Source organism: Balaenoptera ricei, chromosome 2, assembly GCF_028023285.1.
Source record: "Balaenoptera ricei isolate mBalRic1 chromosome 2, mBalRic1.hap2, whole genome shotgun sequence".
In the NCBI taxonomy this organism is placed as follows: Eukaryota; Metazoa; Chordata; class Mammalia; order Artiodactyla; family Balaenopteridae; genus Balaenoptera; species Balaenoptera ricei.
In genome coordinates this window covers 174625965-174653633 of record NC_082640.1, presented here as the reverse complement: position 1 = coordinate 174653633, position 27669 = coordinate 174625965, and the positions used below count along the sequence as shown (strand labels likewise).

The 27669-nt window shown below is 45.4% G+C and overlaps 1 protein-coding gene across 6 annotated transcripts in view; it reads left to right on the top strand.

Annotated features, from left to right (window-relative positions):
* The window catches only part of TTC7B (tetratricopeptide repeat domain 7B), a 240709-nt gene that overhangs the window by 124534 nt on the left and 88506 nt on the right, over positions 1-27669 (top strand). For all 6 annotated transcript variants that reach the window (XM_059914822.1, XM_059914821.1, XM_059914820.1 and 3 more), the window contains 5 exons: positions 13774-13857; positions 14861-14965; positions 16755-16872; positions 19098-19155; positions 25317-25389. In XM_059914822.1, the coding sequence (XP_059770805.1) occupies positions 13774-13857; positions 14861-14965; positions 16755-16872; positions 19098-19155; positions 25317-25389 (438 nt within the window). The remainder of the gene's footprint in view (positions 1-13773; positions 13858-14860; positions 14966-16754; positions 16873-19097; positions 19156-25316; positions 25390-27669) is intronic.

The window sequence follows — 27669 nt, the reverse complement described above, 5'->3', positions numbered from 1 at the left end:
TTTCCTCCCTCCCTTCCTTCCTCCCTCCCTCCCTTCTTTCCTCCCTTACTCCCTCCCTCCCTTCCCTCCTTCCCCTTTTTTTCCCCCCAATTTGTATTGTATATTTCCTTCCTTCCTTCCTCCCCCCCTTCCTTTCTTTCTTCTCATCTGCTCTTCCATTTCCTGAGGACTTTAGGTTAAAAGGCTAACTGGATTTTTTTTTTAATTGCGGTAAATTTACATAACATACACTCAGCCATTTTAAAAGGTACAGTTCAGTGGCATTTAGTACATTCATGCTGTTGTACAACCAGCACCTCTAATTTCAAAACACTTTCATCACCCTGAAAGGAAACCTCGTCCCTATTAAGCAGTTGCTCCCCATTCCTCCCTCCCCCCAGGCCCTGTCAGCTACTAATCTGCTTTCTGACTCTGTGGATTTACCTATTTCGAGTATTTCATATAAATGGAATCATCCATTATATGACCTTTTGTGTCTGGCTTCTTTCACTTGGCATAATGCTTTCAGGGTCATCCACATTGTAGCGAGTATCCGTCCTTCATTCCTTTTTATGGCCGAGTAACATCCCATCGTATGGATAGACCACGATTTGTTTCTCCGTTTATCAGTTGGTGGACATTTGGCCGTGGCGGCAGTGCTGCCGTGGAGTAACTGGATTTTAAACTTCCTACATTATTTCTCTGGGCCCCGCGGATGTTGGGATTATCATTATCATTCACGTGGCCGTTGTTTATATCCTGTCTTCATCTGCTGCATCGTCACCACAGTGATCTTTCTCAAACACCTTCTGCTGAGAAACATTTCATGGCTGTCCCCCTTGCCCCTTCTTTTTCTCCCTCTTTTTATTTTGTTTTGCTTTCCTTTTCCTCCTATAATGAAAACAGCTTCGTTGTCTTTCTGCCATGTGCTACAGCCCAGCAGACTCCTTGAAGAATCAAGCATTACCTACAAACATGGAAAAGAAAAAAGTCACTGAGAATCCCTCTCTCCTGAAATAGTTGACTACCCACTGACATTTTAGAGATCACTTTGTCCTATATCTCTTTATGAACAAGTGCATGTACATCTATATAAGTTTCAAGGAACGGGACAGTTATTATAGACGTTTTATTGTGGATATTCCGCATCCTTCTCCTCCCCTCCATTGACATCCCCACCCCAGCCCTGCCTCCTCAACCCCCAAACCTGGGTCAGCCATCTCATGTGTCCTGGGCACAGGCCCTAGAGTCAGAGAGCTTCGATGTGAGTTCTGGTTCTGCCGCTTACTAGTTGTGTGATCCCGGCAAGTCATTAACCACTTGTGCCTCAGTCTTTCCTTCTGTACAATAGGAATAATAATCACACCTATGTCAGATCATTCTGAGGGTTATTCGCTAATTCCTGTAAAGTGCTCAGAACAGAGCCCTACACGTAGAGCTCATTAAACAGCAGCCGTGTGCTGCTGTGCTGTTTCTACCGCTGTGTGCCCAGGAGTTGCCAGGCATGTGGGAAGCAACTAAGTATACAAAAACACTCTTGTCTTCCAGAAACTTCCAGTCTAGATAGGGAAATCAGAAAGCAACACATGGAAAAGTAACCAGTTAGAGAAGACTAGATAGAGCAAGGCACGATAATTGCAGGTGAAGGGACTAGGCCAGGTGCAGCAGAGCTGGCAGGTTGGGGGTGCCAGGGAGAATGACAAACAGCTGACGTATGAATTGGCTCTTCGGGGCCTGATAGGAATTAAGTCTAAGAGCAGAGGGACACCCTCATGATCAAGGTCACGGAGGTGCAGGGACGTGAGGCCTTGCTCTCATGGAGGCAGGAGAGGGGGCGAGGCTATTGGGTGGAAAGCATGCAGCCAGGTTGCCAGGCCCTGACGTGTCTGGCACATCACCCTCCAGCTGGTCTGTGAGCAGGTTGTCTTTGCCTCTGCGCCGCTGCAGGAATCTTCCTTTCTTCTGGGTGGAATCTTTCATGAGCAGAAGAGTTCACCTCCACCAGGCCGCTGTGAGAGAAGAGGTCTTGCCTCCTTCTCACCCCGTCCTCATACCTTCCTCCCTTCTCTTGTCCCCGCACAGCGTCAACACTCCTGCGTCAGGACGCGGCTAGCCCGGGCCCGGGCGCCCCCGCACCAACAGGGACAGGGTTGGGTGGCTCCCAGCCCATCTTCTCTTAGTCCCTCCTGTCACGACACCTTTGCGTGTGTCGTAAGCATTGTGCAGACTCCGCCCCCTTCAGAACTGTGCTTAGGCGGGGAGCAGAGCCACTTTGCAAAAAAACTCTCCTCTCTGTCTCTGTGGTTCAAGAGGGAAGGCTCCCCTCGCATCTCAAGATGGGCTGCTTTCTTGTGTGCCCACACGGTGCCTTTCTTTCTCTCGGGGCGCTGTGCAGTCGGATGCTGAACAAGGAGCGCTGTGTGCAAAGGGAATTCAAACCAAAGAAGCATCACATCCTCATCCTAACAGGTTTAAATATAAGCGCAATGGTTACCGTATCTCCAGTGCTAGGAGTTTTCATGTTTTTAAAGACTGATGTGAAGCCCTGCTGAAAGGTTTGTGTAGGAAGGAACACTTCTTTTTCTCCCCCTTTTTAAACAGTAGCACTAGTTGGCATGACAACCTGCGCTATTAAAAGTAAAGCAACAAGCACCGCTTTCTCTGTTTTTTAGAATGAACCCAAGCTGCTAAGGAATTGTTTCTTGAATTTGGCTATTAATGGCTCCATTTTGACAGAATGTTTTGGGGTCCTTTTTGAAGGGTGTGTGTATCCCCTCTACATAGACATGGCAGCTTTAAAGACAGAAATGGTATTTTTATCTTTCCTGTTGAATTCGTATTCATTTGTTTATGGTAAATCTCAACAACTTTATAGTTCTGTGGGTAGAACTGTGGATAGTGCTTGTACCGAAGGGACGTCTACACATCCCTACCCCAAACACTTACTTAATCAGGGAGCCTTGTAAAAAACACTTGAACGTCTAACGACATCTCTTTAACCGGCCTATCATTTGTTAGTTTACATTAACATTTGGTATTTCATGCAGCCCCACTCACTCTGCAGAAACCCAGCCTTGACCTACATGCCAGGGTCCCTAGAAGGCATCAGGGTGGCCTGATGCAAACGGAGCCGCAGACTTCTGAGAAATCAAGGTAGAGCGTTTGGTTCGTGATAGGTGCACAATAAAAACTTGCTGAACACACCCGTGCTTCAAAACCAATGTACATTCTCATCCTGCTTTTCTTTGGTTTGGGGGTAAACTGTCCCTGGATGTGCAGTGAGTGTATCTTCCCCAGGTAGGCCCAAAGGTTAAAGGTCATTTACTTGGGAAATAGCAGAGGAAGAGGTGGGCCCTGCTTGGGGCAGAGCACTGACTGGTGCAGATCACAACTCTGGTCCAGCTTTGGGGGTCAGCCCAGTAGGGATCAACTACATCATTTTTGAATGACAGGCCTGCCCTGAAGAATCTCAGCTACTGACATGGCCACAGGTATCTATGTTCCCACCATTACGGGTATGTTTTTTGAATTAAGCATCATTGTTCTCTTCTTATGGCCCTTAAGGGAAAAAATTTTTCAACTTAAAAAATGCCATATTAACCATTTTAAAATATACAATTCAGTGGCATTAATTGGATTCACAGTGTTGCATAACCATTATGTCTGTTTCCAAACTTTTCCATCACCCCAAACAGAAACTCTGTACCTATTAAGCAATACTCCCCATTCCCGCAACCCCCATAACCTGGTAACCTCTAAGCTACTTTTTTGTGTCTATGAATTTGCCTATTCTGGGTACATTATACAAATGGAATCATGCAATACTAGTTTTTTGTTTCTGGCTGATTTCACTTAGCCTAATGTTTTCAAGGTTCAGCTATGTTGTAATAATACATCTGATAGCGTGTATCAGAACTTCATTCCTTTTTATAGCTGAATAGTATTCCATTGTGTGTATATGCCACATTTTGTTTATTCATTCGTCTGTTGATGGACATGTGGACTGTTTTCACCTTTTGGCTATTGTGAATAATGCTGTGATGGACACAGGTGTACACGTATCTGAGTTCCTGCTTTCAGTTCTTTTGGGTATATGTCCAAGAGTAAAATTGCCAGGTCACATGGTAATTCTATGTTTAACTTTCTGAAGAACTACCAAACTGTTTTTCACGGCAGCTGCACCATTTTATGTTCCAAGCAGCAAGGCACAAGTGTTCCAGTTTCTCCACATTCTCACCCACGCTTTTATTTTTTGTTTTTGTTTTTTTGCTGTTGTTGTTGTATTATAGCCATTCTAGTAGGTGTGAAATGGTATCTCATTGTGAGTTTGCCTATTGACTAATGATGTTGAACATCTTTTCACGTGCATATTCATCATTTGTGTATCTTGTTTGGACAAATGTCTGTTCAAGACCTTTGCCCATTTTTTTAAAAAATTATTGTTTTATTTATCTATTTTTGGCTGCCTTGGGTCTTCATTGCTGCATGCGGGCTTTCTGTAGTTGAGTCGAGTGGGGGCTACTCTTCGTTGCGGTACGTGGGCTTCTCATTGCGGTGGCTTCTCTTGTTGAAGAGCATGGGCTCTAGGCGCCTGGGCTTCAGTAGTTGTGGCCCGTGGGCTCTAGAGTGCAGGCTCAGTAGTTGTGGCGCCTGGGCTTAGTTGCTCCGCGGCATGTGGGATCTTCCTGGACCAGGGATCGAACCCGTGTCCCCTGCGTTCGCAGGAGGATTCTTAACCACTGCACCACCAGGGAAGTCCCCTTTGCCCATTTTTATATTAGGCTGTTTGTCTTTTTGTTGTTGAGTTATAGGAGTTCTTTATTTAATGTGTATAAAAACCTTAACAGATACATGATTTGCAAATACTTTTTCCCATTCTGTAGGTTGTCTTTTCACTTTCTTGATAATGTCCTTTGATGCACACAAGTTTTTAATTCTGATGAAGTCTAGTGTACTGATTTTTTTCTTTTTTTGCTTTTGGTGTCATATCTAAGAATCCATTGCCAAATCCAAGGTCATGAAGATTTGTCTGTTGCCCCCCTTAAAGGACATCCAGAAGAATGGATCCTAACATTCGACCTATATTCAAGCATTCGTTGAACACCTACTTTGTGTAAGACACACCTCTAGGGAGCACCTGGGACTCCTTACTTCCCTCCCTACATCTTGTGTGTGTCAAGGGGCAACCATGGTTGAAGTCCCTGGTGCCCAGAGCCAGGGGAGGACTGAAAACTAAGACCAAAAGGTGAGGGCAGTTGGGGAGGGAGGAGGGAGAGGAATGAAATGCCCATTTCCTGAATTTAGGGATTCATTTTGTAAGAATAACAAAGGGCTACATCAGCAAAAGAGCAGATAGAGCGGTATTTGAGCAGAAACCTGGCGACCCTTTACACACTGTGCAAACTTGATCCAGTTGCTTCACATCCTTGAAGGGAGGGCGTGCCGGAGGGTGGCGTCCAGCGTTCACGCTCTGTAATAAAGTCTGTGACCTTTGAAAAACAACCCACTCTCTACTCCTCCCACCATGGCCAGAGGCAGCGTTGGCCTCTAATTTAAGCATTTGCCGAAGTAATAAAGGTTTGACACTCCTCTGCTTGGAGCCGTATCGCTGTTTCAGGGCAAAAAGAGAAACGGGAAGCGGGGGCACGGATGTGGGGTTTGCTCTATTTTATTTCCAGTTTAAGGGGAGAAAACTTGAGCAAGTCTTGATGGGTGTTGTCTATGTTTTCTCAAAACTGGGTAGGAGGACTTTTATTTGTAGCTGAGAGTCCCATCAGCCTGCCTTTTAGAAGAAGCTTTTCCTGGCCCCAGACTCCTTGGAGAGTAGATCTCTCAAACTCCGCTCTAATTTGTACTTTTATATGCAGTTAATTTAGAAATAAGGGCTCTGACCTGAGCATCATGAGACCTGGCTTCTAATTTCAGGGCTTCCACTGTGTGACCCTGGGCCGGTCCTATCTCCTCTCTCTGGGTCTTGGTTTCCATGTACTTAGTAAAGTAAGAATGGGACGAGATAATCTCGAAGGTCAACACGCTCTCTGATTATATAAATCTGTGGGTCTAAGATAATGGTCCAAAATGTCTAAATTGCTTAGATAGTTTTTCATTGCTTAGATAGTTTTTCATCGTTAAAGTAAGGAAATGAAATATTATTCATATACCATGTTAAATTTTTAAAAATTGTTACACACCTGCCAGGAATTACATTTATTAATTGATTCATTAAGTATACACCATGTAGAAAAGAAAACCTTCCTAATCAATCGAAGGATCTAGGTTACGAGAACTTGCAGGATATGGCAAACCTGTCCACAAAGGTGAATAATGAAGACAGTTCTCTATGTTATTTGTTCTATTTTAATAGTGATGAATTTTAGACTTCCCCTCCAGGCTAAATTTGAGGGGTATCTGATTATTTTATTCCTGCCCCCTCCCCCATGGGCTTTTGAATCTCACCGTTGAATTCCAAATATAGACATTGGCTTTTCCTTGCTTGTGGTATCGTACAGCTGTCACTGCCATGCACCCAGTTCGTGTAATTGGGCTTTGCATACCAGGAAGGTAATTGCTAAATCCTTTTCTTCTGCCAGAAGAACTTCTCATCCCTGGAGCCCCCTCAGAGATGGCTGATTTATGAACAGCCAAAATAGGAGACTGGGAAGGATGAGCTCTTGCTACCAAGAGGAAATAACATTTTTGGAAGTGACATTTTGACTACCACTCAAATGATTAGGATGCCAGTTAGAGTCTAATTATTGTTCTACCAAATATTCTTGGTATTAAATGAATGTTATCTGGGATTTAGAGAGAGGTGGCAGTAGTCTGATTACAGCAAATGGGCCTGTCTTTCCCGGTAGAGATAATACTGTTGCCAAATCCATCATCTTTTCTTGTAAGGGAGATGATTTGGAGATGTCACCTGCTGTTTTGTGTGGGTGACTCAGGGATCTGCAGATCTGGAGTCCATGTCCCTCTCCCCAGGCCCACATTGCCGTCTCTCCTCTGGACATTGGAAGTGGAAAAGGGCCCGCTCTCATCTCCCCCTTTCCAATTAGGGGCTCCCTTCCGCTCTCCCTCTGCCCTCCATTGGCACCCCAGCCCCGTTCCCAGGGCTCCTCACTGCAGATCTAGCCCGGCAGCAGAATCCACTACTTCTTTGGTTCATGAAAGCGACATCAGCAGTAGCATGTTTATTGCATTCACTCTGTGCCAGACACTCTTCTAAGCATTTTACACGTATTACTTCCTTTAACCCTATAACAACCCTCTGGCTGGTGAATGAGGTGTTTGGATTAAGCTCAGGCAGTCTGACCTTAGAGCCGCTGCCGTCAGCACAAGCTGCTCTCCTCTCGACCTCGTGCTGCCTCTGCTCTTCCTCTCCAGCCACCAGCCAGGCTGGGTCTGGGGGGCCGAAGCCGCCTCTTATATGCACCCCACTCCCGTCTGTCTCCATCCTGCAACACCTACATCTTCTTCCATTTTCATTAGTACTTCTTTTAGACTGGAACCGTTATTGAAATGTGAATTATCTCACTTTATAGCATATATTCTGTTCCCAGGCTCCCTACTTCATTAAAACTGGAATTTTTTAAATTTATGGACAAGATGTTATGCTATCTGTGATCTGCATCAAAATAATATGTTGGGGAGAAATGGGTAGGGATATAAATGAAACAGAGTTGAGAATTGAGTTGGTAGTTGAAATAGGGTGAAGGGTACATGGGGATTTATTATGCTATTTCCCCTATCTTTGTCTGTGTTTGAAATTTTTCAATAATAAAAATTTTTTATCACCAAACTTATTTATATCAAAGGCAATTAACTCACAGAGAACAGGAATAGTAATAATAAAAATTTTTAAGAAGAAAAAAAAACTGGAAATTTTTACTCTGTCACATACATGTGTGTTTAAGGTGCTTAAAAGGGATAGCCAAACAGAATTGGGGTGAGCAAAGACCTAGTCTAAGGGGCAGAGGCTGTGGATAGCAGATGCTCCAGTGACACCCCAAGTTCCCTTTGGTCTTTGGTGCATTCTCTTCCTTTGTGATTGAGGTATGTCGACCTGAGTGCTTAGAGATTTATATAATCTCAGTGTTTACAGGAACATAGGGAAGGACGTGTTACATAGCCTAGCGGTACGCTGGGCGTCAGGATTCCAGGAGCATCTGGAGCTGTCTGGACACTTTTTCAGAGCCAGCTGCCGTCATTGTATAGAGCATGCCAAGAGCCCACAGGAAGACAGAGCCATTGGCTCTGAGGCCGGAGCGCAAATACTTTTGAATTGGGGTGAAGGGTTAATTTGTAATTGCTGGTTTGCATTTCCTAACTCTCTTTATGACACCCCGACGGCTTATAATGGGATGTGGATAGTTATAGTTATGAGAATGGGGTCCGAGCTGGGAGGAGTAAGATCTGCAGTGTAGAGGAAACCATGGCCTGTGTACATCTTTGTCAAATTGTGCACCTTTGAGGTGGGCCACTGTGGTGCTGGTGGACATCTCTGGGATCTGTGAAGTTTCCTGAAAATTCTGCAGAGCTTCAGTCCTCAGAGCTTCAGGGATCCCCAAGAGGACACAGGAGCGAGGGCCCCTCAGCAGTAAAAAATATTGTCGAATCTCGGAAATATTTCAGGGAACATGTGGCATTTTTAGGAGGCTTTTATTTAGCTATGCTTCGCTTTATGCAGTACGGGTGGGCCCAATCAGTGGAGTGGCTTATCTGTAATTAACGTCTCAGAGGCGGTGGAGTGCTATGGATAAGCGCTCCAGCTCTGGCACCAGACCGCCTGGGTGCAGATCCTGGATCTGCCGCAGCTCTCTGAGACCCTGCATGGTCACATGGCAGAGCTGTGCTCCATTTCCCTCCTCTGTAAATGTAACAGTACCTGCTTGGACCCTAATGTTGGGTCATTAGGATCAGCAAACGAGGCAGTTCTTGTAAAGCAATTAGAAGAGCACCTGGCTGCAGTGTTAGCAAAGAGCTTGTTGTCTCAGCGAGTCTGGGTGGTTGTAACAAAATACCACAGGCTGCGTGGCTTGTACACAACAAACGTTTATTTCTCACAATTCTGGAGGCTGGGAAGTCCAAGATCATGACTGGCAGATTTGATGTCTGGTGAAGGCCCGCTTTCTGGTCGCAGACTGCCCGCTGTTCACCCAGCGGAAGGGGCAAGGGATCTCTCTGTGGCTCCGCCCTCATGACCCAATCCACCCCAAAGGCCCCGCCTCCTAACACGGTCACATTGGGGATTAGGTTTCAACGTAAGAATTTTGGGGGGACACAAACTTTTAGTCCATACCACTTACTAAGGAAATAAACATGTATTCTAACAGTTTGGTTCCATAAAGTAGTACTTTATTTTCAAGGGTCTCAGATTGAATCCTTTTCTAAAATGAGGAAACGCTTTGTAAATAATTATTTCTGATATAATGTATTATACGTTTGAATTTTCATATATTAAATTTGGGTAAAATGATAGATGTCATGTTCCATTTTCTCTCTTAATATAAAATGTTAATTTTAGGTAATAGCTAACCTTTTTTTAGCACCTACTAGCCTGTATCTGAAGTACTGTTCCTGTTGCTTATTATGTATTAACTAATTTAATCTTCCTGATAACTCTCTACATTAATTACTATTATATTTCTCATTTTACAGTGAGGAATCTGGGTCTAGAGAAGTTAATTGGCTTGCCCAAATTCACACACTTAATCTGTGGTGATCCTTTATTTCTAGCTGCTGTACAGGTCATGAATTCCCTATTCTGGAAGGTTCTCAGGCAGAAGTAGTACAACTACTTGTTGGGGCCTGGGTGGTAGGGGGTGCTATCAGAGGGGCCTGAAGCATTTGATTGGGTGCACCTTCAGAGCCTTGGTTGTAGGTAATAGACCCGACTTGTTAATTCAGGCAGAAAAGGCATGCATCTACCAATGCATACCGTTTAGCACGCAGGATCCACAGAAGGCTAAAGAGTAGGGGTGAGCAGAAATTAAGGAGGCAAGCCCCCTGCCCCAGTTTGGGAGGATACTGTTAACTCTGGAGGGCCTCCACCAACCCAGCTGCTACCCTAGCCCCCAGGCGTCGCCACGGAAAACAACTTCCAACGGCCAGCCCCCTGCCCAGACCTCTGGATGCAGCTCGCTGGCAGGAACATCTCACTGGCCAGGCTCAGGTCACGTGACACACTCCAGTTGCTTCCCTCCTTCATTCACCCTTAGGTTTGGCACCTGGAAAGCAGAGTCTGTTCCCCTTTTATCTAGGGTGTCCTTACCCCAACCCCTGCCTGAAAATAAATAGAAGAGTTTTGTTTTGTTTTTGTTTTTTTATCTATTTATTTATTTATTTTTCATTTATTTATGGCTGTGTTGGGTCTTCGTTTCTGTGCGAGGGCTTTCTCTAGTTGCGGCAAGCGGGGGCCACTCTTCATTGCGGTGCGCGGGTCTCTCACCATCGCTGCCCCTCTTGTTGCGGAGCACAGGCTCCAGACGCGCAGGCTCAGTAATTGTGGCTCACGGGCCCCGCCGCTCCGCGGCATGTGGGATCTTCCCAGACCAGGGCTCGAACCCGCGTCCCCCGCATTAGCAGGCAGACTCTCAACCACTGCGCCACCAGGGAAGCCCCAACAGAAGAGTTTTGAGGTGATAGGCAGCCAAAATGACAAATGTCCCTTCCGTTAAGAGACTTCGAGTAGATGCTTCCCAAGTTCCCTGGTAGCCCCGCGATTCTGAGTCCACTCTTTATGAGGGCTGGTATTTCCCTGGAGCACCTGGAATGGAGCCCTATACCAATTAGGCTTCCATGAATGTTTCTCACTGAGGATATGAGTATGTTAGCCTTTGTCGCAAAAGAAAATAAGGATGCACACTTATTTATAGGATCTAGCTTTCTGATTCAGAACAGACTGTTTCAGCTGTGAGCTCCTTTTGTTTATCAGGAAAGAAGTTGATATTTATCATTCTTCTTCACCAAAGGAGGCAGAAAAGCACTTAAACCTTTAAATGTCTCTGTGTACATATTTAAGTGCTTAGTGGTTGTATTGCAATGAATTACTTGAGTGGAGCTGTAGAACAAACCTCATTTTTGATCATCATCTACCTACTTCTCTCCACATACTGACTCCTTTGCCTAATTCTGTGATCATCATTCTTGTTTCCTTCTTCATCATCCCTCATCCCCCTTCCCTAAATCAGTTTCCAAGCACTGTTGGCTTTTCGCCACTTGGCGTTCTCTCCTTAATACCTGTCCTCCCCCACATGTTCCCAGCCCATGCCACCCCACACCTGGGTTAAGTCTTCCCGCACCACCCCATCTTGCCCACTTGATCTTCTCAGTGAGCTGCTTTCCTCTTTTTACACCCACTGTGCTCCTTAAAGGCACAGTAATGCTTTCTTGTTGCTCATCTGTGTAGCAGAGCAGGTAAGAGGGCTCTGGGGACAGATTCAGATCCCAGCTCTGCTATTCAGTGTTTTTATTAGTGAGAGGTGTATCCAGAAGTAATTAACAAAACCAGCATATAGTGAGTGCCTTAACCAAATATGAGTTTATTTTTTCCCCATGGCAGGAAGTCTGATGAGAGGCAGCTGCAGCATCTCATGATATCAGAGGCCTGGCACCTTCTCCCTTTCTGCTCAGTCATTCTAGAGAGTAGCATTTGTCCTCATGCTTCTCACTTCCTGGCTGCCCCACCTCCAGTATTGAGTCTGTGTCCCGGGCGGAAGAAGGACCAGGGCTGAGGGCAAAGTGTATGCCAACTGCAGATGCCCTCCCCTTAACTTCTGCCAACATCCTGGTCTAGGATGGAGTCACATGTCCACCCCCGAGTTTTTGACTACGTGTGTTTCCAGTGTGATCAAAATAAGGGAACAAGTGTCCGTTTTACATCCTACACCATCATTAGCATGGGCTTATCGACTGCTCATACTTCGCTTTTTAATATATTTTTTAGGGCAGGTTTTCACAGTAAACCAGCCAGCGTAATATTTGCTGTGACTTTCTCTGTGACTACCATTTAAAGTTCTGGAATTCTTTCCTCTCCTCTCACCCCTTCACTCTACCTGTATCGTGACCTTCAGTGTCACCTTCTCGGCGGCTCCTTTGTCTCTCAGCCCCAGCCCCCTGGCCCCCCCCTTGTCCATCCATTAATCCTCAGCACCCCCCCCCCCGCCCTCCTGCTCTGCTCCCGGGCTGCATGGAGCGTCACTGGAGACAAGTGGCCACGTGGTGCCGAAGGTGCCACTGCAGGTCCACACCAGTCTTTGAGGTGCCCCTGATGGGAGCTCTCTGTCCTCTCAGGCTGAAGCTTTTGTCCTTGTTTAAAGCTTTTCTGTTCATTTAAAAAACTCCTAGCCCTGTTCTTTTTCTTCCCTCCCAGCAACCACCTCATTCCATCTTTAGAGAGAAAACAGTGGCTGAGCAGGACAGCTCCCTACTGGGCTCTCCTCTGTATCTTATGGAACCTGCCTCCATGGGAGAAGGCCTTACATGAGAGGCCCATTGTTCCAGGGGCCTGGCTTTCTAATTCATCTCTGCAGTTTCTTCTCTGCCTGCTTGTTCCCCTCAGGTTGCCTCCCCATTCTCTCTTTCTCTCTGTCTCTTTCTCTGTCGTTCTCTCTAATACACACACACACACACACACACACACACCTGCATACACAGACCTTCTGTGCCATGGGTTTGCTCCCGAGTATGCAGGCCGGAGACTTTGGGGGCCCCCTTCACTCACCAGCCACCCGCTCCTGCCTTGGGTGGCCCTTCCTTGCTGATTCTAATTCAGACACATTTCTTGCTTCTGTCCTTGTTTCTGAAGTCCCTGGACCATTCTATCCGCCTTATTCCTGGCCTCCATCCACCCTGGTCATACACCCCCCTCGTCATACACCCCCCTCATCCCGTGATCTTCCTTAGGTTCTGACGTGGTCGTGTCACTCTGCGCAGAAACCAGAGGCTCCTCATTGACTGAGTGACCTGTGTTTGTAGATCTCCCGCCTCGGGGAGGGGACTGAGGAGACAGAGAAGCCAGGATCTCTGCCCTGGAGAGTTTCTCAGAGTGGGATTGGGCTGGGCTGGGCTGGGCTGGGGTGGGGTGGGGAGGGTGAAGACATCACGTTAACACAGGTATGAACTTTGGGAGCACAGAGGAGGGAGAACCAAAGCTGGGGAGGGGGAGGGAGATGGAACAACTCAGACAAGGAGCCGCCACGTCAGACTCTCAGTGACGTGGCCCCAGCCGCGCCTGCCTTCTGGCCCCCGTGCCCTCAGCTGGGTTTATACTGGACCACTTGTCATGGGCATGTCAAAGGGTACTCTTTCATGCCTCCACGTCTTTGTTTGTCCCCCCTCTTCCTGGAGTACCGTTTCCAAATCATAGCTGTGTTTTTTCCCTTCTCATCCAACAAAACTGGCTCAAGTACCAGTCTTCCAGGATGCCATTCCTGATCCCCGTGACCACTTTCCCACAGTACTTTCTGTTTCCTCCTCTTGGGGCGCTTGTCAGTTGGGACCTTGTATTGAGTAGTTTGTGTACCTGCCTCTTTGCCTGTACTGGATGAAAAGCTACTTGGGATCAAGGGTTGTGTTGTAGTCAATGGTGGATTGTCCGCGGCTTCTGGCCCAGTGGGGTGCCTCAGGGGGCTCCTCGGGAGGGGTTCGGTGGAGGAGGAGGAGGGTGCTTTAAGCATTCCAGGGAAGCAGATTTGGTAGGACTTCTCTTAGTGTGCACAGATGCAAGCTCACACCTGTCCGGCTGCAACACCGGCAATTCTTACCTGTCTGCATTTGTTCTTCTTTCCAAACCAGTGCTTAGAAAGAGCCATGAAGTTTGCCTTTGAGGAGTTCCACCTCTGGTACCAGTTTGCTCTGTCACTCATGGCTGCTGGAAAAGTGAGTCTCCCTTTGGAACATGCAATCCTCTGTGTTGATGGTTAACTTGAATTTCATGGGATGACGTGATGCCTGGTAGATGTCTACACCAGTTATTTGAAACTGTCCTGTGGTCATTTATAAATGAGTGATCGAATTTAATTATTTGGGGCCAACATGGACACATCAATGAGAAGAAAATTTTGGAATTCTTGCCTTTTTCTAGTCATTGTAACTTTATTTATCTGAAGCTGTGGCTTAAACTAAGGTCAGTTCTTCACACTGACCCCTTTCACTCATTTGAGAGTGTAAACTATTCCTGGCGGGGGAAATCTGCTAATTATCTTTAGCAAGACGTAATATGAGGCAGTGTATGGTATTGGTTGAAAGCAAGGGCTGTGGAGAGAGAGGTCTGGTGCTGCCCTCAAAGCCGTGTGACCGATGGCAGGTCACTTAGTGTCTCAGCTTCCTCTTCCGTCTCATGGAGAAGTGGTACCGACTTCATAGAATTGTCATCAGGTAGTGAGATGATACCCACAAGGTGTTTAGCATAGTACCCCCAAAACGAACACACTCAATAAAGATAATAGCCGCTGTTATTCTTGTTAATTTGGGCCCTTTAGTGAATTGTAAAGTCTGAGACACAAGATTATTTGGGCTAAGTGGAGTGGTATGCTTTCAATTCTGAATGGTATGCTTTAAATTGGATAGTTTCTTTTTTATAATAACGTAAACCTCCACTGTCTTTATTTTTTTCTTACTTTTACAATGGCTACACAAGTAGGGAATAAAAGTAGGGGGATTCTGGGGCAGCGTTTTCACTTGTTTTAACCACAGTTTACTCCCCGGTCCCCCCAAAGTTCCAAGCTCAGGTTATCACCATCCCCAGGCCCTTGCTTCATTGGGTGAAAGTTGGAAAACCTCATTAAGATGGTATCCTAACCAGAAACGCCACTGGGAAGGCTTTAGTGTTTGGTTCTGTCAAAAATTTTGAGTTTCACAGAAATGATCTCCTTTTGCCAAGTCTGCTCGCGCTGTGAAGGTGCTGAAAGAGTGCATCCGCCTGAAGCCGGACGACGCCACCATCCCGCTCCTGGCCGCAAAGCTGTGCATGGGCTCCCTCCACTGGGTGAGTGGGGCTGGGGCCCTCCGCGTGTGCGGGGGCTGCCACCCTTTTGATTCCTAGGCAGACGGGAAATAGTAGCAGTTCATCAGCTACACAAAAGCAAGGCTGTTGAGAGCCCCGGGCTTCTGGCCTGGGCTCCAGCCCTCCTCAGGCCTCAACCCCACCCCAAGGACTTCGGGGAATCATTACAACTCCAGGTTTTTCTTTTTCATGGGAATGTGCTTCAAAAGTAGAAATGGTAAGATAGAATTGGAATTCCTACTCAGATGCATCCTGTATGCAAGTCATATGGGACTGAAAAAGTCTGTGTCACTCAGTGATTCCCTCTTAGGAGAGCCTGAGTTTTTCTGTAAAGCCAAGAGTCAACCTCTACTTGAGCTCATGTGTAATCCCAACTTCCTTCATTCCTCTTCCTGCACAGAGGCTTTCCGCTTCAAATGTGCTTGTTCAGCTTTGAATCTGGGAAGAGCCTGATTTGTAACAGTTGTAGTACCTCAAAAATGTACTGTTTGAGCAGAAACTAGAAAACTCAGACAATCGCTGACGATGTATAGATGATCGCCACATACGGTGGAGTTTTAATGTCTTTCTCTAACTTCATGTCAAGGTTAGTGATAAGAAGAAGTTGCCCAAAAGACTGAGGCACCTGGCTAAGGTTTTTTACCATTATGGTCCTTGCTGCTCGTTTTTTTCCATCTATTCTCACGCAGCAGGGCGAAAGTAAACATTGTGAAGAAAGTGTCCTACTTTGGTCAAATTTTTCTTGGGAAAGTGTGGAAGAAAAAACACATTTTGAAATGTGGCTCTCACCTGAAACACAGCCGTGAAGGTGTTGTGTGGTCCGTGCAGGTTTTAACACTTTGGTGTGGCAAGTGAGGGGACATGCAGGCAGGCTCCGAGAGTGGCCGGAGCAGTGGACCGAATCTTTCGGTTTTGAAAATGCCAGCTTCCAGCTGTGACTCTGCCACACTCCTTCCAGCGATGGCATCGTTCATCACCATAACGCCTAACATAAACCTGACTCCTTTTTACAAGATGAGAATAACAAATCTTTTCTGTACTTTTTTTACATTTTTATCATTAAAATTTCCAAATACCACAAAAGTAAAGAGTATAATCAACTATCATCCATGTACTATCACCCAGCTTCAATAACAACAACACTTACCATACCCCGAAGGAGCAAATCTTATTATTTTTGCCTCTAGTGAGTTGTGCAAAAGGTCTTATTGTGGGTGTAGTTTACAGGTGCACATTTTTCCCATTGGAATCTGCCAGTGCGAGGTCTGTGTGCGGTGTATTGTAAAATAAATAGATGGAGTTTTGAAATTTCTAACAGCTTGTGGGAAAGAGAATCCAAGCCTAAAAGATTCTTTATGTCATGCAAAAAAGGAAAGACCCAAGCACAAAGTATTTCAAGAACTTTATTCTTTACAAATTATACATACATATATATATATAACTTCTGAATACCTAGCACAATCTAATTACAGAGCCAATCAGTGAAAAATAGAGACGACAAAGAGCCCCACCAAGTATGGAAGTGACCTTGGAAAAGAGGGCAAAAAAGCAATAAGGAAAGGTTTAAAGCAAAAAGGCAAGGTGGGAATCCTGAGGACTGTTGAGAAGCTCAAATAAAGAAAACAGAATCACCAGAGTGGAACTGGAAGATCTGGGAGTTATTTTCACAGTGACTCATCAGAAATCGCTTAGGACAGCAGATGCTTACGGGAACTCATGTTAGAAATTCTGCAGGATGTTGGTGTTGTTTTTAACTTACCTGGTTTTTCAGTTGGAAGAGGCTGAGAAGTTTGCCAAAACCGTCGTTGATGCGGGAGAGAAGACGTCAGAGTTCAAGGCCAAAGGCTACCTGGCCCTGGGGCTTACGTACAGTCTGCAGGCCACTGACGGTGAGCGAAGTCCCTGCCCACGGGAGCTGGGGAGCCGCCAAGTCTGCACTGCAGGACGGGCCCATCCCCTGTCTCAGGAGGGCACATGGCTGGTTCCTCGTGTGCCGTCCCGTGGGGACCTGCCACCGCTGTCCTCTTTGCTTGGACGGGTCGGAGAATGGGAGGGAAGAAATGCAGGCCCCGTGCCCCGGCTTCCAGGCCCTCTTCACAGGTGCACTGTGCTGGTGGTGCCCAGCTGGCAGGTGTAGGGGTCTGTCCTGAGGAGTGAGGTGAGCAGGGCCCTGAGAGAGAATTCCCCCCACCCGGCCTTCACCTGACTCTGCCCCAGCGCTTGGCCTGAGCTCTCCCCGTGTGGAGGGATGTTGGGTCTTAGGCTAGGAATGTAGAAGCATTCAGGGCCCACCTCCTCCAGAAAGCATCCCTTGATTTATCAGTACCTGCCCCTTCTCCATTTGCACTTTTTTTTTTTTTAAACAACTTTTTTATTTATTTATGTTTTGGCCGTGCCGCGCAGCATGTGGGATCTTAGTTCCCCAACCAGGGATCGAACCCGTGCCCCCTGCAGTGGGAGCGTGGTGTCTTAACCACTGGACCGCCAGAGAAGTCCCCATTTGCACATTTTAATTCACAGATACGTACATGTGTAGTATAGCGGCTCATAGCACGTGCAGTGACATTACACGTTTGGGATGTATTTACTGTTTTGGTGGATGGGCTTCCGGCTAAAAAAAAAATCTTAATTATGTTTTCTATACTTAATGAGTTTTCAATTATATGTTTGCAGAAAGGGTAAATTGGTAAATTGTTTTTCTGAACTCTTTCTATTATTCCTTTTACATTTTGTTGTTAAATGTAACACAAATACCAAAAAAAATCTCAAAAATGATTGTCCAACTCAGTGAATTAGTATAAGGGAAAATATTCTTATAAGCACCACCCTGCTTAGGAGATAGAACCTTGCCAGCTACCTGGGAGCCCTTTACGTACCCCTCCCAATCACAAGCCCCCTTAAGAGAAAACACTACCCTGACTTTTATGGTACTCATTTTCTTTTGCTTTCTTTGTAATTTTGCTATAGTTTATTTTACATGTTACCCCAAATCTTTCTTTCCTCTGCCCTAAAATATCAAAGACCCTGGAGAAGTTTTGCATATCAACTGATTTTCAATGATAGATTTTTTTGCTAATTTTTCATATACACTTGATATACTGGCAATACCCAGAACATTTTTTTAACTATAGTAGGTTTTCAGTGAAGGGTAAATTTAATACCATATATTTATCCATATAAGTTCTTAGTTGAAACTCTACACCTAATTAGCCCTGTAATTTTGGGAGAGTCACGTGACCCTGCTGGGTCTCATCTGTATCCATGGTTCACTTGGGACAGCTTTCTGGGTGCCTCTAGCTCATTCACTGTTGTTCTGAGTTAGTCATGGCTTACAGCTACATCCAGCTCTGGGCAGCCTTCCAGCATCCTCAGAGCGATGTCAGGATGGGATCTGCCATGTTGGATTTGTTAGATAAGGACCACCTCCAGGTGCAGCCATAAACAGGTTCCTCTAGGACTTTTTCTGTTGTCCCAGTAAAAAGTACCTTTTTAGTTTCTACAAGACTCTAAGGTGGCATTTCTCACATGCTGTCTACAGGGGAAGTGCTGAGCTGATTTTCCGGTATCAGTGTTGGGTTTGCCCGGTCTGTCCCTGGTGTTCACATCAAGGTATTAAAGGTCCTAGCCATTGCCACCGTGAATTAAACTGGCCTTCCATGGCATCAGGCTAGTGTCCTTGGTTCTCGGTGCCAGAAGGAACTCTGAAGGCCATCTAATCCACCCACTGGTGCTTGAATCTCTTCTATTCCATTCTGGCAGAGCCATTCTTCACCCGTGAATTACATGCCTGCCCTTGAGAATGTTTTCCTCTCTGGAGTTCCCAGCTGGTCTTTTGAAGACAGGCTGCTATTCCTGGGGGTACCAAGAGTGACCAGCCAACTCCCACTCTCGCCTTGGCATGGTTCCACAGTTATGCCCAACAAGTGCAAGGGCCTCAGGCTGACCCGGCCTTCGTTTCCCATCCTCGACAGTGCCTGGGACAGGACTGGGCGCATAAGCTCCCAGAATTTGTTGCTCTTAATCCAGTCAAACGTTTAGTTTTTGTGATGAGTTTTCTATTTGTCAGAAACTCCCTGATCTCCCATGCCACTGACTAACTGAACCCTTTTCTTAGCTTCTTTGCGAGGGATGCAGGAGGTCCTACAGAGAAAGGCGCTTCTTGCATTTCAGAGGTGAGTGGGAGTTCATCTTTTCACTCGGCTGTACATAATGACACCAAAGTATGGTAAGTATAAAAAGAAGAGATATTTATAAAGATTATGTAAACAGTGTTTTACCCCTGGGAGTCTTTCCTCTCGAGTACTGAACAGACAGTATAAAACTTGCTGCATCACTTGTTGCCATGTAAATCTGCATTCTTGATCTGTTTATTCATTCAGGCACATTTTATTCATTCCTAATAAAGCGATTTCAGCTGTAAGAGAGGTACTTTTTTATGTCTAGGGAGATGATTCCTTTTATTAAAGACATTTTTTATCATCTAGAGAAAGGATCATTCTTTGCAACCTTTTTTTTTTTAACATGTCAATCTGCAGATTTTTATATTACGAAATGAAAAGGCCAGATTTTAGGGCAGTCTCTGAAATACTTATAAGACAGTCAGGCTGGCAGGTCCCAGGCCTCTCCATCCCCGCCATGCTCCCATAATACCTTATGCTTATCTCCATCACTGTACCTTCCATGAAATTAGGAGAAGGCCTTATAATTAGAGAACGCTTGCATGTCCCAGTGCCCTTTCACACCCCTTACTTGATCCTCACCCCACACAAGTAAGGTAGATGGAACAAGTCGTGTGTTCACTGCAGGTGAGGGACCGAGATGCAGGGATGAAGAGCCGGAGTCCTGTAGCTATTGAAGTCAGGAAGGTCAAGGTCTCTGACGCTGACTGGCTTCTCTGGTACCTACTACACCACACTTCCCTCATTTTATTCTTATTGCAGGCATAATAAATCACTAACATGAATCACTGTCTGAAAGTATAGCCCCATGATGTCCAATCTAGAATTGGTATTGATCCTGTCACCTTAAATATATCTGAGTTACTTGATTTCTTGGAATTATATTAGAAACTTAGTTACTTAACCAATAGTTTTACGAGGACCTCTCAATACCTAATAACCGTTGTTAGATTTCTTTCCGTAGAACTAGGGTTGCCTGCGGATTTGTCACGGTGTACATGCTCCTTTTTTTCACGAAATCATTATCGCTTGGTTTCAGTTAGTCTGAAACACTTTCATCTCTTTTCTTTCCATTTCCTAGCAGGCTTGCCCATAGCTCCTTCACGTTGCCAGTCCCAGACTGGTTAATGGCAGAAGGTACCAACTGACAGCTGCAAACAGACCTCCTATCTCTGTGTTAAGTTTTTGTTGATGTTCTTCGGCACGGAGTGTGGAAAGCATTTCCATTTCAAATGATCTGGAGTTTTAAATTTTCCAGTCCTAGTTTGTGAAACCCACACATGGATGCCTAAGAAAGTGGTCATTACATCTGTTTCACTGTTTCACTTTCCTTAAATCAGCTCATCTTACTGGCTCTCTAAAAACAGCCATGGTGGTGGTCTGCCTTGAGCCGCAGAATTCATAACTTCATGTTATATAACAGCTGTTCCATTGGCCTGAATTTCTTTTTGTTCCTCTTTTGCTTAGTTTCTAATTCAAAGGGATTTTTAAGATATTAGTTCATATGGGAATAAAGAGGAATAAAATCCTACTAACCTACGTGATTATATTGGGGAAGGCTAACCTATATTTGTGTTTATGTGTATTTAAGGATATTTTTCAAAGTAATAGAAATATTTGGTTTCAAGTACACATTAACTAGGACTATCCTAGTGTACTATACAAAAATCTATAAGGGAAGGATTTTAAGTAAATAAGAAGGATTTGTATTACTTCTTACATGTAAATGAGTATTTAAAAATCACTTGGATGAGAAATATTTTCTTACTATATATTTTAAATCTTCTCCCCACAATTCTGTTAATACTATTGTTTAGCAAATTTTGTTTAAAAAGAAAACGGTGTATCTCAAAAAGTGCTGAGGTTGCAGATATAGCGTGTGAAAATTAACTCAATTATGACTGGAGTCAGAATTCGAAAAGGTTTGCTCTCTCCTGGATTCAGAGAGGTGGTTTTTGAAGACATCCCAGTTGCATGATTGCATCTTAATGTTGAGACCCTCAGCTGTTCGTACACTCATAAGCTCAGCCCAAGAGGCTGAACCGATTCGTATGTCCTGTACAAAATTATAGTGAAGAAAAACTGTTGTTTGCAAAGCTTTCTAAGATGCTGTATTGATCTCAGTGGTGGCTCCTGGGGGCTCTCACATCCTACAGAGAAAAGCCAGGCTGGAAACAGTCGAGCGCATGTCTCAGTGACTTGCCCCCCAGCATGCAGGGATCCGGGCTGCTCCACAAGGAGGAGGTGGCGTGGTGTCACTGGTGTTTATCACTCAGTGTGGTAGAAGGGACACAATCTCACAATCTCACTTTTATTTTCCTCTCCCACTCCTAGCTTGAATTTAAGTTTGAATGTGGTATGTTTTGTGGGTATGGAGTGACCAGCCAGCCCGGTTTGTTGGGAACTGAGCAGTTTCCCAGAATGTGGGAGTTTCAGTGCAAAAACCAGGAAAATACAGGACAAACCAGGACAAGTGGGTCATCCTGTGTGTGTAAGTAATGGGAGGTCCCTGAGTAATAGATTTAACCAGGTTTGCACTTTCTTTCTTAACACAATGATATACTAATCCCATGTCTACTGTAATCAGGATTGAAGGGGACTTCAAGGAGAATTGGCTAAATAAGGCAGCAGGGTGATATGGTGGAGAGACCAGGCCTCGGAATTTCACTTCTGGCTTTACCTCTTTTGCTTGATGTTCTCAAACAAGATGCTTAATAGTAGATGCTTCATAAATTGTAGTTATTATTGTTACAAGGTACATGTCTTAATGGACCAGGGTCAAAATTGATCAGCTGTCTCTGTATTCTTGGTTCAGCTCCAGAGGATGTTGGAGCCAGAGTCTAGGAGAATGATGGGGTGGACCTCAGGGCAGTCTAAGTTTTAGCCAGGTGATCTGGGAGGCCCATCCCATGCACTCCAGTAGCAGTCTGGCATACCCTTCTCAGGGCGCTGCTCCTACTGCACTGTAATGATCCTTTAGGTCTCCCCCTCTGTGGTGTTGGGGGGAGCTCCTCAAGGAAAGGCACTTGTATTATTCATCTCCAAGCTCCCTAAAAGTTAGCACAGGGCCTGGCATCACAGTAGGTACTGCATAATGTGGATGGATGGGTGAGTGGATAGATGGATGGATGGATGGATGCATAGATGGATGGGTGGATGGATGGATGGATGGGCGGGTGGGTGGATGGGTGGATGGATGGATGGGTGGGTGGGTGTATGGGTGGGTGGGTGGATGGATGGATGGATGGATGGGTGGGTAGGTGGATGGATGGATGGATGGATGGATGTTTGGATGGATGGATGGATGGATGTTTGGATGGATGCATAGATGGATGGGTGGATGGATGGATGGATGGGCGGGTGGGTGGATGGGTGGATGGATGGATGGGTGGGTGGTGGATGGATGAGTGGGTGGTTGGATGGTTGGATGTATGGATGGATAGATGAAGGGGTAGATGGATGGATGGGTGGATGGGTGGATAGATGGGTGCCCTCAGTGGGCCAGTGTCTTGCAATTCTTTCTTTTCCTATGGAATAAAAATGGAATTAATTGGTATGGAGGTGCTTTGACAAGGGAAGCACTTTGTGAGCATCCCTGTAGTGACATTTTTTAGGTCTCTGATTTTCTCTTAGCAGCCTCACCAGGTGCTCACAGCATGGGAATGGGATTCATAGCACTGCTCTAAATTCATGTACAGAGTCCAGCAGGCTTGCAGTTTTCAAGATCACTAATGTCCTTCCTCTCACCTGCATTGCTTGATGATTTCTGTCAAGCACATTTTCTGTGGGCATACAAATGTGGTATTGTCACAGGAAGCCTAGCTGCTGAAGTTGTCCTGCACAACTGGAGCACGTTTTCTGGAGTCTACCTGAGATGAACATCTTGCACTTTTTCTAGTTTTTTTGAGCATCTCCATGTTTCCTTTTTTCTTTCATAGGCTAAAGTGGCCAGTTTAACGTATTAGCCAAATTATTGAAATAAGGTTTTTTTTAAAATGTGTATGTTTAAGTTGTGCCTCATTAGAAATTTGGCTGTTGGGGTATTCATTATTAACCAAGCTGACGATTCTTCCGATGTTGTCCTAATGTACCCCAGTGATGCCACGATTTCTAGAACTTCTGTTTGTTTCTTAGTGCTGTGGCTAACAGTTAATAATCATTTGAACAGGCTAAGGTAGGGCCTTTGGTTAGAACTATTCTTATCCACACCCTGAGTTCACCAGACCATTGTCAGCTTTTCACTTGGTTGGTGTTGGGTAGAAACAACCATGATTTGATTTCACTTCATTTGTAAAAAATCTAAACTGTGCTGAGAAAATCATAGCTCTGTGGAATTCTTTTTGAGGGTTGTAGAAAGCTGGTTTAATTGTGAAAGAAGATGAGATAAAATAAATAATGCTAAATTCAAAGTCTCTTCATAATCCATTTTGTATTCATTTTCCCTGAATAATTGGAAGAGACAGAAACCATGACATTCCAATCTCACTTTTTATGAACACCAAAGAAAAATACTTTTTGATGTACAAATTCATGGAAAAACCAATGCCTGTCAAGTAATAAAAACTGGGGCATGCTGAGTAGGCCTCTGCTAGAAATAAGACATCTCAAAGGGCAACACAGGCAAATCCTCAGCCTCGGCCTCTTAGACTAAAGTGAGAAGAGTCATAAGGCCGTGTCTGGAGGCAAGCTTACTAGTGAAGATTCCCCAGGGATAGGAGTTTTGCTCTTAAGGTTAAAAAAAGGACAGAGGACACCCCCCCACCCGCTAATTCCCCCCAGTCCCACACATGAGCTACCATATTTGCGTGAATAATGCCCCGGATTGTTGGACTTCACATATTTTCTGGATTGCAAACACTCAGAAGACTTTAGCCTTTTTGCCCACAGCAAACAGACAGTTCCATTAAAAAGGCCTTATTACTGTAGAAATCCATCCTTGGCATGTTTGCCACAATTGACTCCATAATGATTTGACTTTCTTTTTCATCTTGAATTTGCTTTCTGCTGGTAGAAGATCCTCCCTTAATCACAGAATGTTGACAGAACAGCCTGAGGGTTTGTTTACTATCTGGGCCCCACCATTTGTAATTAGTCGGCTCCATAGTGCCTTTTAAAGAAAGTAAAAGTTTGTTTTTGTCTTCCCACCAGACTGTTAAACACAGAATTATGTCTCGTATACAGTCACATTTTGAGTTGCTTGTGGTACAAGATACAATTGACTTCCACAAAAAAGCAAGAATGACATGTCTGCCATCAAGTAGGAGGCCAGCATAGCCTCTTCCCATTGGTGTCAAAAGCCAGTTGATAGACTAAGTCTGGTGTCTGGCCACAAAGTCTTACATGTCATGGTTGCATGTAATTAGTTAAACTGCATGGAACTTAGTAGAAGCTTCAAAAGACTGAATGAATATCCTCCATTTCTCTCTATAGTTCATCAAAAAACCAAAACCTCATTTTACAAGCAAAGCCGGGCCTTTGATTTTCATATGGTTTCTCTGAAATCCAGAAATTTGGATAAAGTAGTGTTAAGACCAAGCCAAAACTTAACCAAAGCAGCCGTCGCCTTGCCAAGTATGCTCACAGCCTCACCGTGTCCCAGCGTGACACGTGGACCTCTCCTGCTCAGCCCAAGGGAGGCGTCTGCTGGGGAGGTCAGACCTCGGGGCCTGTGGATTCTTCAACCCCAGGCTCCTTCTCAAAGTCAAGGCCCATTGGCTGCCATTTCAGATGCTAAACAAAACAGAAATGTGCTCCTGTGTCATTCCCATGTACAGTGGCAGGAGGAAACATGCATGCCATTTGTTCGTGGACAGAGGAGAAGAGTTTAAGTGAAACATTAAATAGTTAAATTAAATATGGGGCCTTGGTAAAATAATTAATAAGAACCTACTGTATAGCACAGGGAACTCTACTCGATACTCCGTAATGACCTATATGAGAAAAGAATCTAAAAAAGAGTAGACATAAGTATAACTGATTCACTTTGCTGTACAGCAGAAACTAACACATTGTAAATCAACTATACTCCAATAAAAATTAATTTTAAAAAAATATGGGGCCTTGGTATAAATAAAAATACAAATGGGAATACTTGTTTGACATGGAAAATAAAAATGGCCTCTCTCATGTACTAATAGCCGCAAATACTTTTTCAGGGCCCACAGCCTGTCACCTACAGATCACCAAGCAGCTTTCTACCTGGCTCTGCAGCTTGCCATCTCCAGACAGGTCAGTCCTCCAATGTTCCCACACTTGGTGCCTGTTCTGTCTTGATACAGTTTGAGGGAGTAGCTGACCTGCTTTCCTTCACCTGAGGCCGACCTGGAGCCAGGGACTCTCAGAGGACGCTGCCTCCTCGTAGCGGAGACCCTGGTGTTTCGGTCAATTGGAGCATCAGCTGTGAAGACGCAAGGCAGGCAGGCTCTGCTTTTGGAGATTAAATCCGCACATCTGGAGGGCCCCACCTGGGGTCGGATGGCAACAGGGGATGCAGCCCATGGTGTATACCCTGACCGAGGAGTCCTCAGAGAGCCTTTGTCCCTTGCTAACAGAGCCCAGTGGTGAGCTGCATGGTGGGGATTTAGTCACTGCTGGGGCCTGGTCGTCATAAGGGTATCGGGGATTGACAGGAAGATGCCAGCGAGTGTAGACAAAAGAGACCAGTTCCTTTCAAATATGTAGAAGATATGAACAATTACACACAGTGGCTCCTCGAAATAGGGGACTCGACAGTATTCTCCTTGCTGGAGGGGCAAGCTTTGTTGGTCTTCATCTTCCCAGCGGTAGCTTCCAGAAGCTGCCTTTGCCATTCTCATACCCTCCCGTCCCCTCCCAGCTGTTCTGGAGCCTCTGGCCCCATGTCTGCCTGCCCACCACGTGCAAGACACTGGTGGTAACCCCAGCACATTCCTAAGTGCTGACTGGAGAGTGAATCAAAGGCCAGTTCCCCAGACATGCCATTCCCCTGGCAGGCCTGGGCTGTCCGCATGTATCTTGACTTCCCGGAGGCCAGGGAGTGGTGCCGAGAAGCAGCTCCCCTTGGCGACCTGGGGACCAAGGAAACCAAGAGAGCTCGTCTGTAAAGGTCCTCGCACCTGGCATTGTGTGGCTCACAGCTGGCCTGATCACGAGCTGCTGCGGAGACAGCTGTGGGCTGGTGACCGACCGTCCGGTCTCTCTCCTCCTCCAGGAGCTCCGCTCGCCTCCTCCTTGAAGCCCCCTTCCCATAGCAGGCTGCTCCTCTCCTTCCTCTTGCCCAGCTCTCTTGTTCAGTATCTTTCTCACTAGACCTTAGGTTCCCTGAGGGCAGGAACCCACGTCTGTCATCATTGCTTTGCCCTGGCAGCGGGGACACTGCCTGACACGTGGTAGGCCCTCACTAATACTCATTGAATGAAGGAACCAGCTTCGAATTCCTTCAAGTCAGCCTAGCCCTTAAGGACCTCACTTTGCACCCTGTATCAGTTTTTCCCTGATTACGCTAGTCATCCCTAAAAACGGATATCATGAGTGTACCTGCCTTTTGACCCTCCCAGAATACCAGTGCTGTTCACACAGCAGGCTGTCCCCCTGGGGAGGGGAGCAGTAGATGGAACCTTCTGGGTGCAGCAGCAGCCTTCGTGAAGTGGCGTGTAGGGCCGGATGATCTCTTCCCGCTGTGATAAGCTGTGATTCTACGGCTCAAAACAGAAAGCCTCTGTAACCAGCATTTTAAACTTACATCCATCAAAAATGGTATTTCGGAGAGGAAAACGAATAGATTTGGTAAAGACAGAAGTCACGGTTTCCTACTAAGGAGTGAGGTTACTGAGGGTTTGGGAAGAAGCAGGAGAGCTGAGAAGAGGTCCAGCCAGTGCCCGGAGTTGGAGGGGAGACAGAAAGGAGTCCCTGGGGCGACCGTGAAAGAATGCCTCAGTCTTGAGCCTGTTTCGAAATCCAGCTTCAGGTTCTAATTCTCCCTAGGTACTGTTAAACCTGCACAGAATCTCGGGTGTTCAGATACCCATTATGTATGCATTTTATCCACCCTTGTGCTTGGATGATTTTGAAGAAAGTCTTGAAGAGCTGTTGGATTTTGAAGGTTAAGGTTGTATCTGGTCCTACTTAAATTTGGATACACCTGCTCTGTATGTGGCATTGCAGTTTGTTTCTTGGGTGGAGTTCCTTTGGATTGTAGTTTGGAAAGGTGTGGGGTTGGTTAGTTTGTTTGCATAGTTCCTTGATGTCTAACGGAGATGCAGGACAAAGGGACTTGAAAAGAATCACAGGTGTCTGATCCTCTGGAAAGCTCTGTTTAAGGTTCTGAAACTTATCAAGAACTTTAATTTCAGTACTACTTAAAAAATCAGAACAGTTCAGCTAAGTCAGTTTCATTCCAATAAAAACTGCTGGCAGTTTGTTATGTGTCCCCATTTAGAGTGAAATTATCTTGGGCATAATCGAAAGTAAATCAGTTTTGTGGAAAAAGAGACAAATTATTTAGGGAGAAGTAAACGATTTGGTATTGGC